Here is a 14,131-nt window from a genome sequence, read left to right as displayed (position 1 = left end):
TACCTCGTCAATTAAACATGAACGGAGTCATCAGAGTGTGACGGAAACCAAACGCGGCACAATGGCGGCACATAGAGTCGTGCTGCGCTGGACACCGGCAAGGGTAAGTAATGTAATAAAACTGTAATCGAATGTAACACAAATGCACAAACACCAATGACTATCCTATTATCCTATATAACTTATAATTACTAATTTGAGTGTGTGGATGGTAGCGTGGCCGAGTGGTCTAAGGCGCTGGATTTAGGCTCCAGTCATTTCGATGGCGTGGGTTCGAATCCCACCGCTGCCAGTACTGTTTTGGGCTCTTCTTCCAGTAGAAATACACAGTAAAGCAGCAACAACATGTAGTACTAATATGTTCAGAGAAGGACGCATGTACTATAGAATGTGGAATATACGTCCTTGTGCTGCTACAGGTTTAAACTGCATGTCGTTTTATTCGTGGATAATCGTCTATAACTGTGCAAGTGCTCCCTCTAGCGACGGCTCGGCTGTAAGTGCACAAGAATTGACTTGCTCTTCAAAGATGACAAACACAATGTGTGAATGTAATACTTTATTTTACAGATGAGGATCTGGATGTTTATTTATTTCAACACATTATGCACATTATATTTCTCTACATAAAGGTTTCATTAGAAGAGAGGAATGATGGAATTAAAATGCTTAACATATAAATTAATGTACTTTCTATACATATAAAACAGTCATTGGCAATTCAACATCAACTCTTTTATTTCTAAAAGTTTACAAAATGATTAAAACTGGTTAAATTCTACAGATGTGTAAATCACAACAAATCTCCATCATAGAAATTGGAAGCATGCTTTAATTACAATCAAAAAAAGAAATCTAAATATTTGTAATACAAATGCCAACTAATGTCATGAACACATGTGTTTTCCCTTCATTTTGATGAAATTGTAGTAAATTAAAACTGCAGTACATTCGCACAAAATTCCCATTCCCCATTTTGCACACAGATTCTGACACACGTACACACACATACCAATATCAAAATGGTAAAAGACAAAGACATGTACTGGACTCCATCAAGGGAAGTTTGCTGCCTTTGAAAAATGAGGCGCAGATGTTACATAGCCCGATGTTACATAAATAAATACACTACATGAAGTGCAGGGTAGGTCATACTTTTGTCCCTGCAAACTTCTTTTGGGGCATTTTCCAATGTTTTGGGGGAATTTCACATCAAAAACAGACAGTCACGTGGATGCGAGAAGTATGTCACACTGTTGGTTTATAAGAAACTGCAAAAGCTGAGAGACTGACAACATTTTTCAAAATTGTTAATTTCCTTGCTAGGCCGGTTGAAGCATCTTATAGTTGTATTGCTGATTAAGGATCAGTCTGGCTATAAATAACAATGATCAGCCAGTAGGACCGGGCCAGTTACCGCACTGTAGATCAGCTTGGTAAATACAGTTCATTGTATGCAGCTGTCCATCCAATCCAGCAAAAATGAGATTGAATGGTATTACTAAAACATGAAAGTCCATTTGATTGAGACTAGCTAGCTGGCTAACCCTGACAGAGGCTGGAGCATAGCAGCAGGAGCACCAGGCCGAGTCCCAGCAGCAGCAGCAGGACAAGGGGCCGGGTTCGGGGCAGCGGAGCAGCCCGGGACAGGAGAGGGGAGCTGGAGCAGGAGGGTCGGGACCTCAGGTACTGTTCCACGGAGTCTGCCAGGCTGTAGCGCTTCGGACAGAAGCCCAACTCTTGACGGGCCTTGTCAATCTTGAAGGTGTGGCTTACTGCTATGTTCCTCACCTACAGTTGGAGAAAAGGCATTTCTGTTAAGTTTACAAGTTCACAGCCTTTTTTCATCAAGACATAATTCATCTCCTGAGGCTCCAGCTGGGTGAGCGCCGCCTTCTCCCGCAGCCAGACTCAGACACACGTATTGTGTTCAGAGCCTCCAGGGAGGTCCGGGCCAAAAGACTAAGTAAGGTTGTACTGCCAGGCTAATGGTTTAGATTAACCTCAATTTGGCGAACCTGGTTTTACACTGTGACACCCTAGGCCTGATGGATGCCTCTGGTCTGTATCTTCTTACTGCCTGGGGATAAGGTGTCCGCATGGAAAATACACATGGTGATGGAAGCGTGCAGACACACCAGGCACAAGAACGCAGAGGAGAAGGAGAAGACAAGCTTTTCTTTTGTCTGTAAATGCTTTCTCTTCAGCTTGTTTTCATTCTCCCACATGTCCTAAAGTCACTCCTTCTTGTCTCAGGACATCTGACATATCTAACATTTGTTCTCAAAACAGCTTTGGCAAAGCTCGGACCTCTTTGGACCTCGTAAATAAAGGTCTGCAGGACTATGACTCTTGTTGTAAATATGTATATTTAAACACAACCCATCTGCTGATCAACAAACATATTAGGTGTTGACTCAGTTTTAGATGGCTATATACGTGCGATCAGTCTGATCTCGGCAGGTGGTGAACAGGGTAGAGTTGTGACCGTCCTGCCTGACCTGACCAGTCATCCTGTATTGCAGACTGTACCCTCTAGTGACTGTATGTTCTTACTGCCTGGAGATATTCAGATTCCCCTCAGTCAGTCGGTATGAAACAGTCATTCTGTCCCACAGACACAATGCTCCTGATTCAGGAAATAGTTGACATTTAAGACTGTTTTACCTAGTTGCTAATGCTGCTGATGTGGTGACAATGTTGCTGGCAAAATGACGCAGTGGCGATATTTATTGATAAAGAATTTTGTGCTAATGTTGTGCTAAGCAAATGTTTTTTGTGTTGCCTCATTGGTCAATATTGATTGTGATTGATTATGATTGCTTTCCGAACCTTGGGTGAAGAATTTCTGTATTGGCAGTCGCAGTTTTTTTTTTTTTTAAATATACAGTATATGCTATAAACATGTAAATACATAAATATACTTGTGTTTTTACTCCTTCAAAGCTTATTGGTCACTTTCGGACAAAGGAAATTGAACATTGAACTTTGGTGCAATCTTCTGAATCAACCACTGCAGTGATTGCTTAATTCTACTTGATTTGATATTTGAGACTGCATCCTCTTCCATGTTATCATTGAATTGGATTTTTTGTGCTAAGGAAAATCTCTCTTGCTCATCAGTGACGGCTTAACAGCTTGGCAGCCTGACAGTTGGCAGGACCATTTGAGCCAAGTGGAGCTTGGCTGACTCCTGTCACCATAGCAACAGCCACTGTACTGAGGTCACTTCCTTTAACGTTCATCTTGAACTTCCTGTCCTGGCCCACAGTAGTTTATGTTTTATTCACAGGACAATCATTGATCCCCGGCCAGCAGTTGTCTGACAGAATGAGCAGGCGCAGGTTTGGTTTCTCTGTCTCATCACACATTCATGAGGACTTTAGGACCTCCTTAAGATGCCTCCTAAGGGCCTTCCCAGTATATTAGGGCAGGCAGGACACTGCAAACAGCCCTCAGCCTCTTGCTGTGTCTCGACGAAGCTGTTGTACTACTACAATTCCTGAGGTCAGTTAACGTCTTCAGTAGTAGCACTGACCTGCCGCACACAGAGCTGCAAGGCTTTCAGAGACTGAAAGTCTGCGTCTGAGATGTCAGACAAAAGAACCTTTGCCATCTGTTTATCTGCCAACATTTGTGAATTCATTAAAGGCTCGCTTTGATTAGGGGTTTTCCATAATTCATGCAGAAGAGATAGCATCGGATGAGAGAGGGGAGGGGGGGAGCTGGGGAATGCGGGTCGGGGGCTGATAGGAAAATACTTGCCCTAATGAAGTCTGCCTTCACTGCTATGGGAGAGAGGGCCTCTGTGAGACTTAAACAAGAATCTAATCATCAGGGAGCAGGTAACCTAAGACCCCATCTCCAACACACACACATACACACACATACTCTCACTTAGGCACACACACGTGCATGCATGTGCTCATTCAGTTCTTTACACACACCATACACACACATACTCCACAGCGCCTCTGTCAAACTTTCAGATTGTAGAAACCCCACAGAGTCCGTTCAGCTCAGACAGTTGCAGACTGCCCCAGACAGTTTGTCTGCTGAGATACAAAATCATCCCTTTTATGCCTTTTTAATTTCCTCTTTAATTTCCTTTTCTTCCAAGGATGAAAGACAGAGAGTCTTGCTATGACAAATAAAACACTGAATTGAGAACAGAACACACAGCAGCAGCAGTAGTGGTTCTCCAGCATTCAGTGTAAGGTGAGAGTTTTAAAAGAGATGGACAGAAGGTGGTGGTGCGTTTACCTCATTTCTGGTGAAGAGGAGAGGGATTTCCACCATGGGTCTCAGAACTACATGCAAATACTCCACCAGGATGGCTGTCAATTAGAAAAAAAAACACTCATGTGATCTTATGTTCTTGCAAAACAATGCACTGTTATTTTCATGAAATAACAATTTTAGCCAAACTTTCAAACAAAAGTGATTCAAATTATGTCTACAAGGAGCTGGAGCAGGGAGAGAGAGGGAGAGAGAGAGAGAGAGAGAGAGAGGGAGAGGGAGGGAGCGAGAGGGAGAGAGAGAGAGAGAGAGAGGGAGGGAGAGAGAGAGAGAGAGAGAGAGGGAGAGGGAGAGAGAGAGGCTACCTGCTGAATAGACCAGTGAAACAGGCAGGTGTATCAACGGCCTCCTGTAACCCAGCTTTTCAAACTGCAATGGGAAACGTAATATGAAACATCAAGGTAAATTCCACTTAGTTGTGACTAAACGTATTTCAATTAATAAATATCTGCTGATTTAACCCTTGAAATTTGAACCCACCAATGGTGTTAACCACTCAAACAGATTGACTGACTCTCCATCATTAATGAAATAGGCCTGTCCACTCTGCAAGAAAAGGAAAATCAGCCCATTAAAAGGCAACATTTATCATTATTTAAATTATCAAAATGGTAATACACTTGAACTCATTAACACACACACACACACACACACACACACACACACACACACTCTCTCTCTCTCTCTCTCTCTCTCTCTCTCTCTCTCTCTCTCTCTCTCTCTCTCTCTCTCTCAGTTGTTAATGTAAACGACAGAAAGTTCAGCTAAAACAGTCAGTGAGATCAGGACTGGTGGGACTAATCTCCAACTTCCATTTGAAGACCTTCAACCAAATATAAGCAATATTTTAGAAAATAATTGGTTATTGACAGTAAAAAAAAAGGGGGGTCAGGAATAATCTACTAGAGCTTATTTATTGCATGTGGTTTTATTGTTGAAACTTATGTCTCACAAAGTGAATGTATCAGCTGAACAGTGTGGATGATTGTGTTGTCTGAGGTGGAGAGAGTCACTCACAGCAACGCAGTTCCTCTTCAGTGTGAGCGCCTCAGCAGCGAGTGTGTGAGCCAGCACCAGGTTCTCCACATGCACCCAGTTCATCCTGGCCTGGGGGTCACCAAACGTGAAACTGAACAACCGACGCTCCACGTTCACCTGAAGAGAGAGAGAGGGGGAGGGAGAGAGAGAGGGGGGGGGGAGAGAGAGAGGTTAGAGAGAGAGGGGGGGGAAGAGAGAGAGAGAGAGAGAGAGAATGTTATGGGGGGAACAACATTATTGTCATTTAGATTTTTTTGTTTTGTGGTGTGATGTTTTTAGCCCTTGGGTTTTTTTGTCATTTGTACAGATCATTGATGACAGTTCTTTTTTCATCATCATTTTTATCATAATGTGGGTGTTTTTGTTATTCTGCTTATGTTTTTCTCTGCAAATGAACTTAAATCAAACTGAAACTAATGCTAAGTTAAATTTAAACTAATACACTTAAAGCTGTTGTAGGTACGTTCTAGAGGAAAGAGATCATATCTCCGGAAATTCAAACCAACCAAAGGAGAGACGGCCTCCTACTCCTCCTAGTGAGTGACAGGAGGAGTGATTGACAGGACGGAGTCACACCTGCCTCAGACTTCTCCTCATTGGTCGGATGGGTTTCCACACATTTCACTTTGAAATGAGAATAGCAGAGGAACGGGGCTCCCACTGTTTCTGAGATTCTGACATAATATCCTGCTCGTCTTTGGCCACCAAACATGGCGATTTATTTGTATTACTTCCACATTAATATGAACCCATAAAAGTTACTTACTGCGACTTTAAATTAAACTCCATCAAGTCAGTGTCTTTTTTTGTGTGCACTTTATGAGGGTATGTGTCATTTTTTCTCATTCACTCCAAACCAGTGAGTGAGCGACAACTTCCAGTCAATAAGGATAAAGGCAATCGTTAATCTATAGATTGTGAGCCACTGGGCCACTTGGCCTACAGTAAACCCAGAACTTAGCCAACCTCATCCAGCTCTTCACCCCCCTAACACAGAGCCTCGCCGCCGCAGAAGAAAGACTGGGAGAAGGAGGGCTGTAACTAGATGCAACATCAATAATGTACACTCTTCAGGCTGGCGCAGCGAGGCTCTCCGGCAGACACTCTGTCACGCGAGGAATTTACATTTATCATAAGACTATAAGGTTGGTTTATGTTTCTGGGACAATCACTCACCATCACTCTGTGGAGGTGTCTCCTCTCCTCTGGTCCATAGATCCCGGAGGGGCGGAGGACGCAGGTCCGCAGCACGCCCCCACCTTGACATGAGAACGCACACCATAACTGAAACTGCAACTATGCTTCTCATGAAGTGCTATAACTGTCAGTTGATTAAACAGGCAACACGGCTACTGAAATCAAAATAAGAGACAAACTTAAGCGTTGGCAACTGTGAACAGCATCCTCACACTGAAATGCTGTAATTATGTTCCCATAATTACTTTTACACTGTGCAACGTTGTATATACATAACTGCACATGTAAATATGTGTAAAAATGTCCAACTGACCAATACTATACTACTATACACTATACTAAGCTTTTTCAAATGCTTCGTATAGCACTAATAGGCCATACAGGTGTCTTAATGCCACCATGTGTGTCTGCCTGACGCAGTGAATAATAATGTAAACCACATCCTGCAGAAGCCGATGCATGAACTTTAGACTAGGGTATATCATGACACAGCGCCATGCTCTAAGCTTAATTGAATATATAAGCTAGTGGTCACTGATAGGGCATAGGGTTACACCCTAAGGAGGGGAAGGAAGGCTTCACACCTGTCCTTACTAGAACCTTCTAGAACCTGTTAGAACTAAGTGGAGAAAGGGAATTCCCTCATTAAGATGTTTGGCAGCGGTAACTGTTGAAATGCAAAGGAATGGATGAAGTTATTTGTTTATCAAATGTGAGATAGCGTGCACGCTTGTGTATTTGTATGTGTGTGTGTGTGTGTGTGAAAGAGAGAGGGAGGAAAAAGAAGGAGTAAAACGAGGGAGAGTGCTTGCGTGTGCGTCTGTGTTGCGTAGACTGCTTGAGACAGTCTGGTGTCGGGTGAATGCTGCACTCCAGTGGTATTGTCCTATCCAGCTCTAAATTTAAACTGGTGTCAGCGGGTCCAGTTGGATTGGATTGCACACATGGCCAGCTGTTTCCATGGCAACCATTACCTCAGTCGCACGCAAAGACACACACAAACACACAGACACACACACACACAAATCGATCAGCATTCAAACACAGAAACCGATAGCCAGGTTGCGTACTCCCTTGATGTAATGTCCTACCCTCTGACTGCCAGCCTCTTCTGGTTGTGTTTTTATGTTGTATTGTGATTACGTTGTCATCACACTTTAACACACAGATTGTTCCCCACCTTTGAGCGTGCATCCGTTGGCTGAGAGGACCATCTGGTCTGCAATGGCTTTGGTTCTGGAGTAGTGGTCTATGTGCTGGAACAGAAAGAAACGTCACAGTTTGGCTTCATTACTTTACCCACTCTCACCAGACTTACAAGCCACACATTTTTCCAAAACAGGAGGAACAACGGATTGTTGGCAGATGAGCAGAGCATGAACAGATTCACTGGCTTATTCATTCTATTCACTCCTCACATTCTCACATACTCTGATAGTGTAACTGCAATTTATAAGCCATTTGATTCCAGACAGTCCCTATAGGCTAGGTTTCATTCACTTAATTTTACTACCACGGCTTTGCACAGAGTGTTTAAACATTTTTTCTCATGTAAGTGCTCACCATATCCAGTGGCACACACGGCACAGAATCCTCATCACCATCCTCAATTGGCTTGCCAGCAAACACCACATTTATGGTACTGGTGTACACCAGCTTAGGGATGCCCCTCTCCTTACACACTGAAGGGACACAGCATAGCAAAACTGTAAGGTTGTCATACCAAATCATATCAAATACTGCTACAATCAACAACACCAGATTATGGTATGGGGGAGCTTCTAATTTCACAGTCTCAAAATACATAAACTCACGCTCAGCTGTCACAGACTGTCAGTATCAACAGGTTTTAAAAAATATCATCACGTTTTAGCTTTCCATCACAAGGCTAACCATGTTCACCTTTGGATCAAAGACTACATAAGAAGAAGAAAGAAAGACCAATCTTCACATTTCAGAATGTTGAGTGCCCTTCAACCAGTTAACGTACTTACAGTGTGCAAAACATATACAATAATCATTAAATGGATTGATCACAATGTATGTGCAATGCTTGGCGTTGAGCGTGACATGCAAAAGCACCATGGATTCTTACCGTTTATGATGTTGTTGGTCCCTCCAACATTAACTGACTCCACCTGCTCTTTCCTCAGCTGGGAGACAGAAAGGAAAACATCACTTCTGAACGACACCCTTTCTATACTGTGGCTCAGTATGTAGTATCTATCTAATTAATCAGAACAGTGATGTGCACAGACTATCATAAGGACAGGTGCTGCAAGCTATATAACGGGCACTTCCATCTAAGTGACCCCACTGCACTGAAGCCCTAATTATCCCCAATTAGTTTAACAGCAGAGAAAATAATCTAATGTGTTGCTAGGAATTATCACAAATTGACAATGTGATACATATTAAACTCTTCATTCAGTAGTATGCAATTAAATTCAACAATTTAAGAGACTTTTGATACAATATGCTTTTTCACTTACACATTATGCTTTACACCTTCAGTTCTGCTTTTGCACATTTTATTCATTTTTTAAAGGATAGATAAAGGATTGCTGCTCTAATATTGCTGCTCCAATGCTCCAAAAAGTAATTTATGGATGGATCATTAATACTGTACTAATAGTAATTTATGGATTGATCGTCAATACTGTACCAATAGCAATTTATGGATGAATCCTTAATACTGTACCAATAGTAATTTATGGATGAATCATTAATACTGTACTAATAGTAATTTATGGATGGATCATTAATACTGTACCAATAGTGATTTATGGATGGATCATTAGGGCCCGAGCACCGACTTCGGTGCAAAGCCCTATTGTATTTCGATCGCGTTTTTGAGGGGCTAAAGGTGCTCGAAAACTCACCAAACTTTGAACATGCGTCAGAAGTGGTGAAAAATTATATATTTTATGGGTCTTGCGCATGAGTGTGGCAAAATGGCTCGCTAGCGCCCCCTACATAATTTTGACGAAGTGGCCCTCGCGATACGTTTCCCCTAGATGTACAAGATTTGGTAGGCACATGTATCATGTCCAGACTTTAAAAAAAAGTCAATTGGTGCCATGCCCTAAACCCAACAGGAAGTCCGCCATTTCGAATTTATTGTGACATTTTTGTGCATTTTTGGCCATTTGCAGGGGTCGTACTTTAACAAACTCCTCCTAGGCGGTTGATCGGATCCACGTCAAACTTGGTCAGCGTGTATAAAAGACCTTGACGATGAAAAGTTATCAAAAGCTTGAGTTTTTGTCGCACAGCGTGGGCGTGGCAAGGCGTTGAATTTCCATGTTTCGCCACGAAACAGGAAGTTTGTAACTGGACTGTACATGGTCAAATCTGACCCAAACTTCACAGGTTGGATGAGAGTCCCGGCCTGAAGACATCTACATGCCGATATTCGGTTATAGTCATAGCGCCACCTACTGGCAACAGGAAATTACATGTTTTATACTTTGCTGTACTCCTCCTAGTGGGTTGACCAGATCCACCTCAAATGTGGTCAGAAAAGCCGTAGGACCTTGATGATGCTTTATTGTGCAGATTGGGAGCTTTCGTCGAACAGCATTGCCCTGGTGGTGCGGCGAATTTCGATGTTTCGCCATGAAACAGGAAGTTGTGTTAACTGGAGTGTACATTGTCCAATCTGCACCAGATTTCACATGCTGAACCAGAGTCCAGGCCTGAGGACATCTGCATGTCAATTAGGAGTCACAGTCATTGCGCCACCTACTGGCAACATGAAGTAAGCCTTGTGTGACAATCATCATTTGATTTACGTGGCATTTTCATGGTGTGGGTCACGTCGACCGGTCGGTGTCCGGTAACAACACCGCGGCTGCGGCACACCCCGACGAGCACAAAGGTGCGAGGGCCCGATCATCGCTGCTTGCAGCTTTAATTAATATTGTACCTATAGCATATTGGCTGTGATCACTGAGAGGCCAATGGGCCACAATGATTATAGTTTCATAGCAATAATAATTGCGGTTATTTTCAATGTTTTGGCCTGGTTTTTGCCATCATGATGATTGATTATGTTGAAAATTGACTGACTCAGTTCACTGTAGCTAGAGCTTTATGTAGCTCCAGTTAGCAGGGAGCGCTGCTCTCACACACACAGGGCGAACACAAGGCAGGTCCCACAGTGTTACTGTGTTTTAATCGCTTTTTGGACTCAACTATTGGAAATTGTTTGCCCTGTGTGTGAGAGAGCAGCGCTCCCTGCTAACTGGAGCTACATAAAGCTCTAGCTACAGTGAACTGAGTCAGTCAATTTTCAACATAATCAATTTAAGTAATTTTAGTATTAATTTTAGTAATTTGCCCAACATGTTAGTTCACCCAACATTTTTGGGTGAACTATTCCTTTATATTAGACATTTCAAATTTTTGCCCAAACCATTCTGAACATATAAAATCTTTACATTTCATCAGGAGGGACTATACTGTGCTGGAGCAAAACATGCAGCAGTTCATCTCTCTCTCTGAACATCACACAATTTATTCAGCCTCTTCCCTCACATGTGTTTCTTGAGTGATGAAAGTTGAAATGACACATTAGAGGCTGAAGGCATGGAGGGAAGGGATGTGGAGTCACCTGTTCAGGCCCAGACATGCCGTAGGAGGCCGTGTGGAAAATACACTCTACCCCTTCACACACTTTATAGAGAGAAGAATAGTCCCGGATGTCGCTCTGCAACAGAGAGGGAAAAGGCATTATCCCAAATGAATTCACTCCAACTCTGAGGACGTTTGTCTTAATGTGATAATTAAGTTCGTTTTCAAAGATTTAATCAGTTCCATCCACAAGATAAAATACCAATTGTGAAATTGTTTATGACACAGTTGGCTAATAAATGTTGATTGGACTCATATAAACACTGGTAGGGCTGATATTAACACTTTCAGAGGTAAATTAACACTGGCAGTTTTACTGTCTCATTAGCATTTTTATTGACATGTCAGGAGCTTTGAAGTAGAGTAGGTGACATGATAAGGCACAGCATTGGCCTGGCTCCTACTTACATTTCAGATCTATTATCCCCTTATGAGTCTGAGATACTTGGGTAACAACTTTCAGGCTGTTCCAAAGTCTAGACTAAGGACAAACGCCCCCAGACTTTGGAACAGAGAGAATAGTCTAGCAAGCGCTGCATCATCTCAAATCCCTTCTTAAAACTCACCTCTATAAGCAAGCTGTTCTTTACCTGTTTTATGTGCATGTTGCTTGCTGTCTTTCTGCTGTGCACTGTTTTATGTACAATGTACTGTTTTGTGTGTTTTATTTTTTTTAATATACATGTACCTTATAACCTACTTGTTTTTGTCTTTTATTTTATCTGTCTGTTGTTTTACTGGTTGTGAAGCACTTTGAAATCTTGTTTTAAGAAAGGTGCTATATAAGCAAGTTATTATTATTAAAATGATGTGTCAGAGATTATCCCATAAAAGGAGAGCATAATTAAGGTAAGAGTGCTGTGAGGGATGCAGCTGAAACCTGAATCTTGCCTCCACCCTCTCTAGCCCAGTCAGCAGCTGCTGCTCCAAGGTGGATCACTCACCTGTTTCCAGCAGCACACACACTAACCACAAAGCACCGCCACACTGACATGAGCACATGCAAGCAATTAGCAGAGCTGATTCCCAAGAATACAGGCCCAGTGTATATTAAGGGTATGTCAGAAGAAATACAATACAATATCAACTTTATGACCCACAACAAAACCAAAAGGATAAAGCCAGACAGACGCTGACTAGTTGTAACTCCCTGTCCCCTCCTGATGTAAACTCCTATAGTTATCTCCAGTCTAACACAAAAAACACAAGAGATTGACAAATAAAGTCAAAACTAGATACTTAAGGATTAGGTAAGCGTCCAGGAAAAGCAAACAAAAACAAACAAAACAGTTAATTTGCACACACTATTTCCCAGTGGAGGAAAGAGTAGTAGAATGTCCGACTCAAGTAAGTAAAAGTCCCATGTAAAAATCTACTTAAGTAAAAGTAAAAAGTATTTGATTTAAAATGTACTCAGAGTAAAGGTTACTGAGTTACTATTTATAAAAGAGAACGTTGTTAGATGTGATATTTTCCATGCAATTCTAACATAATGGGACAGAGGATTGTGTAATTTCCAGATTTTCCAATTAAAAGAATCTGAACTAGATTCTTTTAATTGGAAAATTAGGAAATTATACAATAAAGTGCACAAAGTAAAACCAGATTATTCTTCTCTTCCTTGTTGACTGACTGTTCACTGTGAATGGCTCCACAATTGGCCAATTTATGATTGTCCAGTTTCTGGTTTTCTAGTTTTTATGGAGAGCCACAAAATTTGTACTCTGATTACAGAGTACAAAGTATTGTAGGCTAGGTTTTAATTCAGATCCATTAGGATGTGATTTAAAACCTAGCCTACAATACTTCAGTAAAAATGCACGTAAGTAAAAGTAAAATTACTGACTTTAAAAAATAGTTGAAACAAACAGTACACAACAAAGATATAGTCAATTGAAGTAACTGGAGTAAATGTTATTAGGTACTTCCACCCTTGCTATTTCCACTGCTATATTTACTATATTGTCATTATCTGACACCTACTTTTCATTAAAGGAGAGAGAAAGAAAAAGAAGACAAGTCTAGAAGGCCTAATAACAAATGTCTCTAACGAGGCGAGGGTTAAATGTCACAGATCAAGTCCCCCAGTATCTGCAGTATTGTCCCATACCTGATAGAAGATGGCTCCATCCGGAGTGTCCCAGGGCGGCTTGTGCAGGTCCAGTAGGATCACTGACACTCCCTGGCCAGCCAGCGCTCTCCCCAGCCTGAAGCCAAAGTACCCCCCTCCTCCCGTCACCAGCACCTTCCCTGGGCCCCCGCGGGCCAGCGCTGCCCCCTCTCCCAGCCTGGAGGCCGCACACTCCAGGCTGCCGCACCTGGCCCCCGCTGCTCCATACACCCTGTGTCGGATGGAAACGGCCAGGGCGGAGGCGGCAGCCGGGGCTGGGTGGTTGACCCAAGGCTGGTGGGGGACGGGGTGGAGGTTGTGGAGCTGGTGTCCGTTGGCCTGCAGGCGACAAAGGGAGACACTTTGGCAGGGAAGCTGCCCCACCTGGCACACTGAACCTCCACTCTCACTCATGCTGGGACCGCACAGCTCCATTTACTGTCCTGGACTGATAGAGGCTGGGAAGGAGCGGGGATGAAGAGGAAAACAGTATTAGCTCTACTAGACTATAATGAAGCCTGGTGCCAATATCAATAGACTAAGTTTGCCTAGAGAGATGATTACAGGCTTCAGGGGCATAAAACCTGTATCTATTACACCATCCCCATGAAGAAATGCAGAAACTATGAAATACAACATAATCTGCAGAATTTAATTGAAAATTAAACAAATTAAGTCTAAAGTTTATCATTCTTGTAACTAGGGGCACCATCCTTATGTTTTCTCAGTCCAGCTATATGGCAATTTCATTTTCCAAACAAGTTCCACTTTATCATTATCTATCCGTATATCTTTTGCTTTAAACTGGTAATCTGATCCTATATATTTGTACTATTTTATGATCAGCGCTCA

At 42.3% G+C, this 14,131-nt stretch overlaps 1 protein-coding gene and 1 non-coding gene across 2 annotated transcripts; one reads left to right on the top strand and one right to left on the bottom strand.

The window, feature by feature from the left end:
* The first annotated feature begins 210 nt into the window (after positions 1-210).
* trnal-uag (transfer RNA leucine (anticodon UAG)) lies at positions 211-292 on the top strand. Its single transcript has one exon. It is a non-coding gene; the product is annotated as a tRNA-Leu (tRNA).
* A 1,250-nt stretch (positions 293-1,542) lies between these two features.
* Positions 1,543-13,714, bottom strand: sdr42e2 (short chain dehydrogenase/reductase family 42E, member 2). The gene is made up of 11 exons (XM_071544797.1): positions 13,280-13,714; positions 11,150-11,245; positions 8,630-8,687; positions 8,098-8,216; positions 7,715-7,790; positions 6,514-6,596; positions 5,317-5,454; positions 4,780-4,845; positions 4,605-4,668; positions 4,264-4,337; positions 1,543-1,791 (listed from the first exon to the last, which is right to left on the bottom strand). The coding sequence occupies exons 1-11, from the start codon at positions 13,712-13,714 to the stop codon at positions 1,543-1,545; spliced, it is 1,458 nt and encodes a 485-aa protein (XP_071400898.1).
* Between the last annotated feature and the right edge of the window lie 417 nt (positions 13,715-14,131).

The sequence above is a fragment of the Centroberyx affinis genome, unplaced genomic scaffold (assembly GCF_046629955.1).
Source record: "Centroberyx affinis isolate AG114_WGS23_722 - 3 ecotype Tasmania unplaced genomic scaffold, CSIRO-AGI_Caff_v1 ptg004677l_1, whole genome shotgun sequence".
Lineage (NCBI taxonomy): Eukaryota > Metazoa > Chordata > Actinopteri > Beryciformes > Berycidae > Centroberyx > Centroberyx affinis.
Note: the sequence above shows the minus strand (reverse complement) of the source record. Positions and strands in the feature narration are given on the sequence as shown.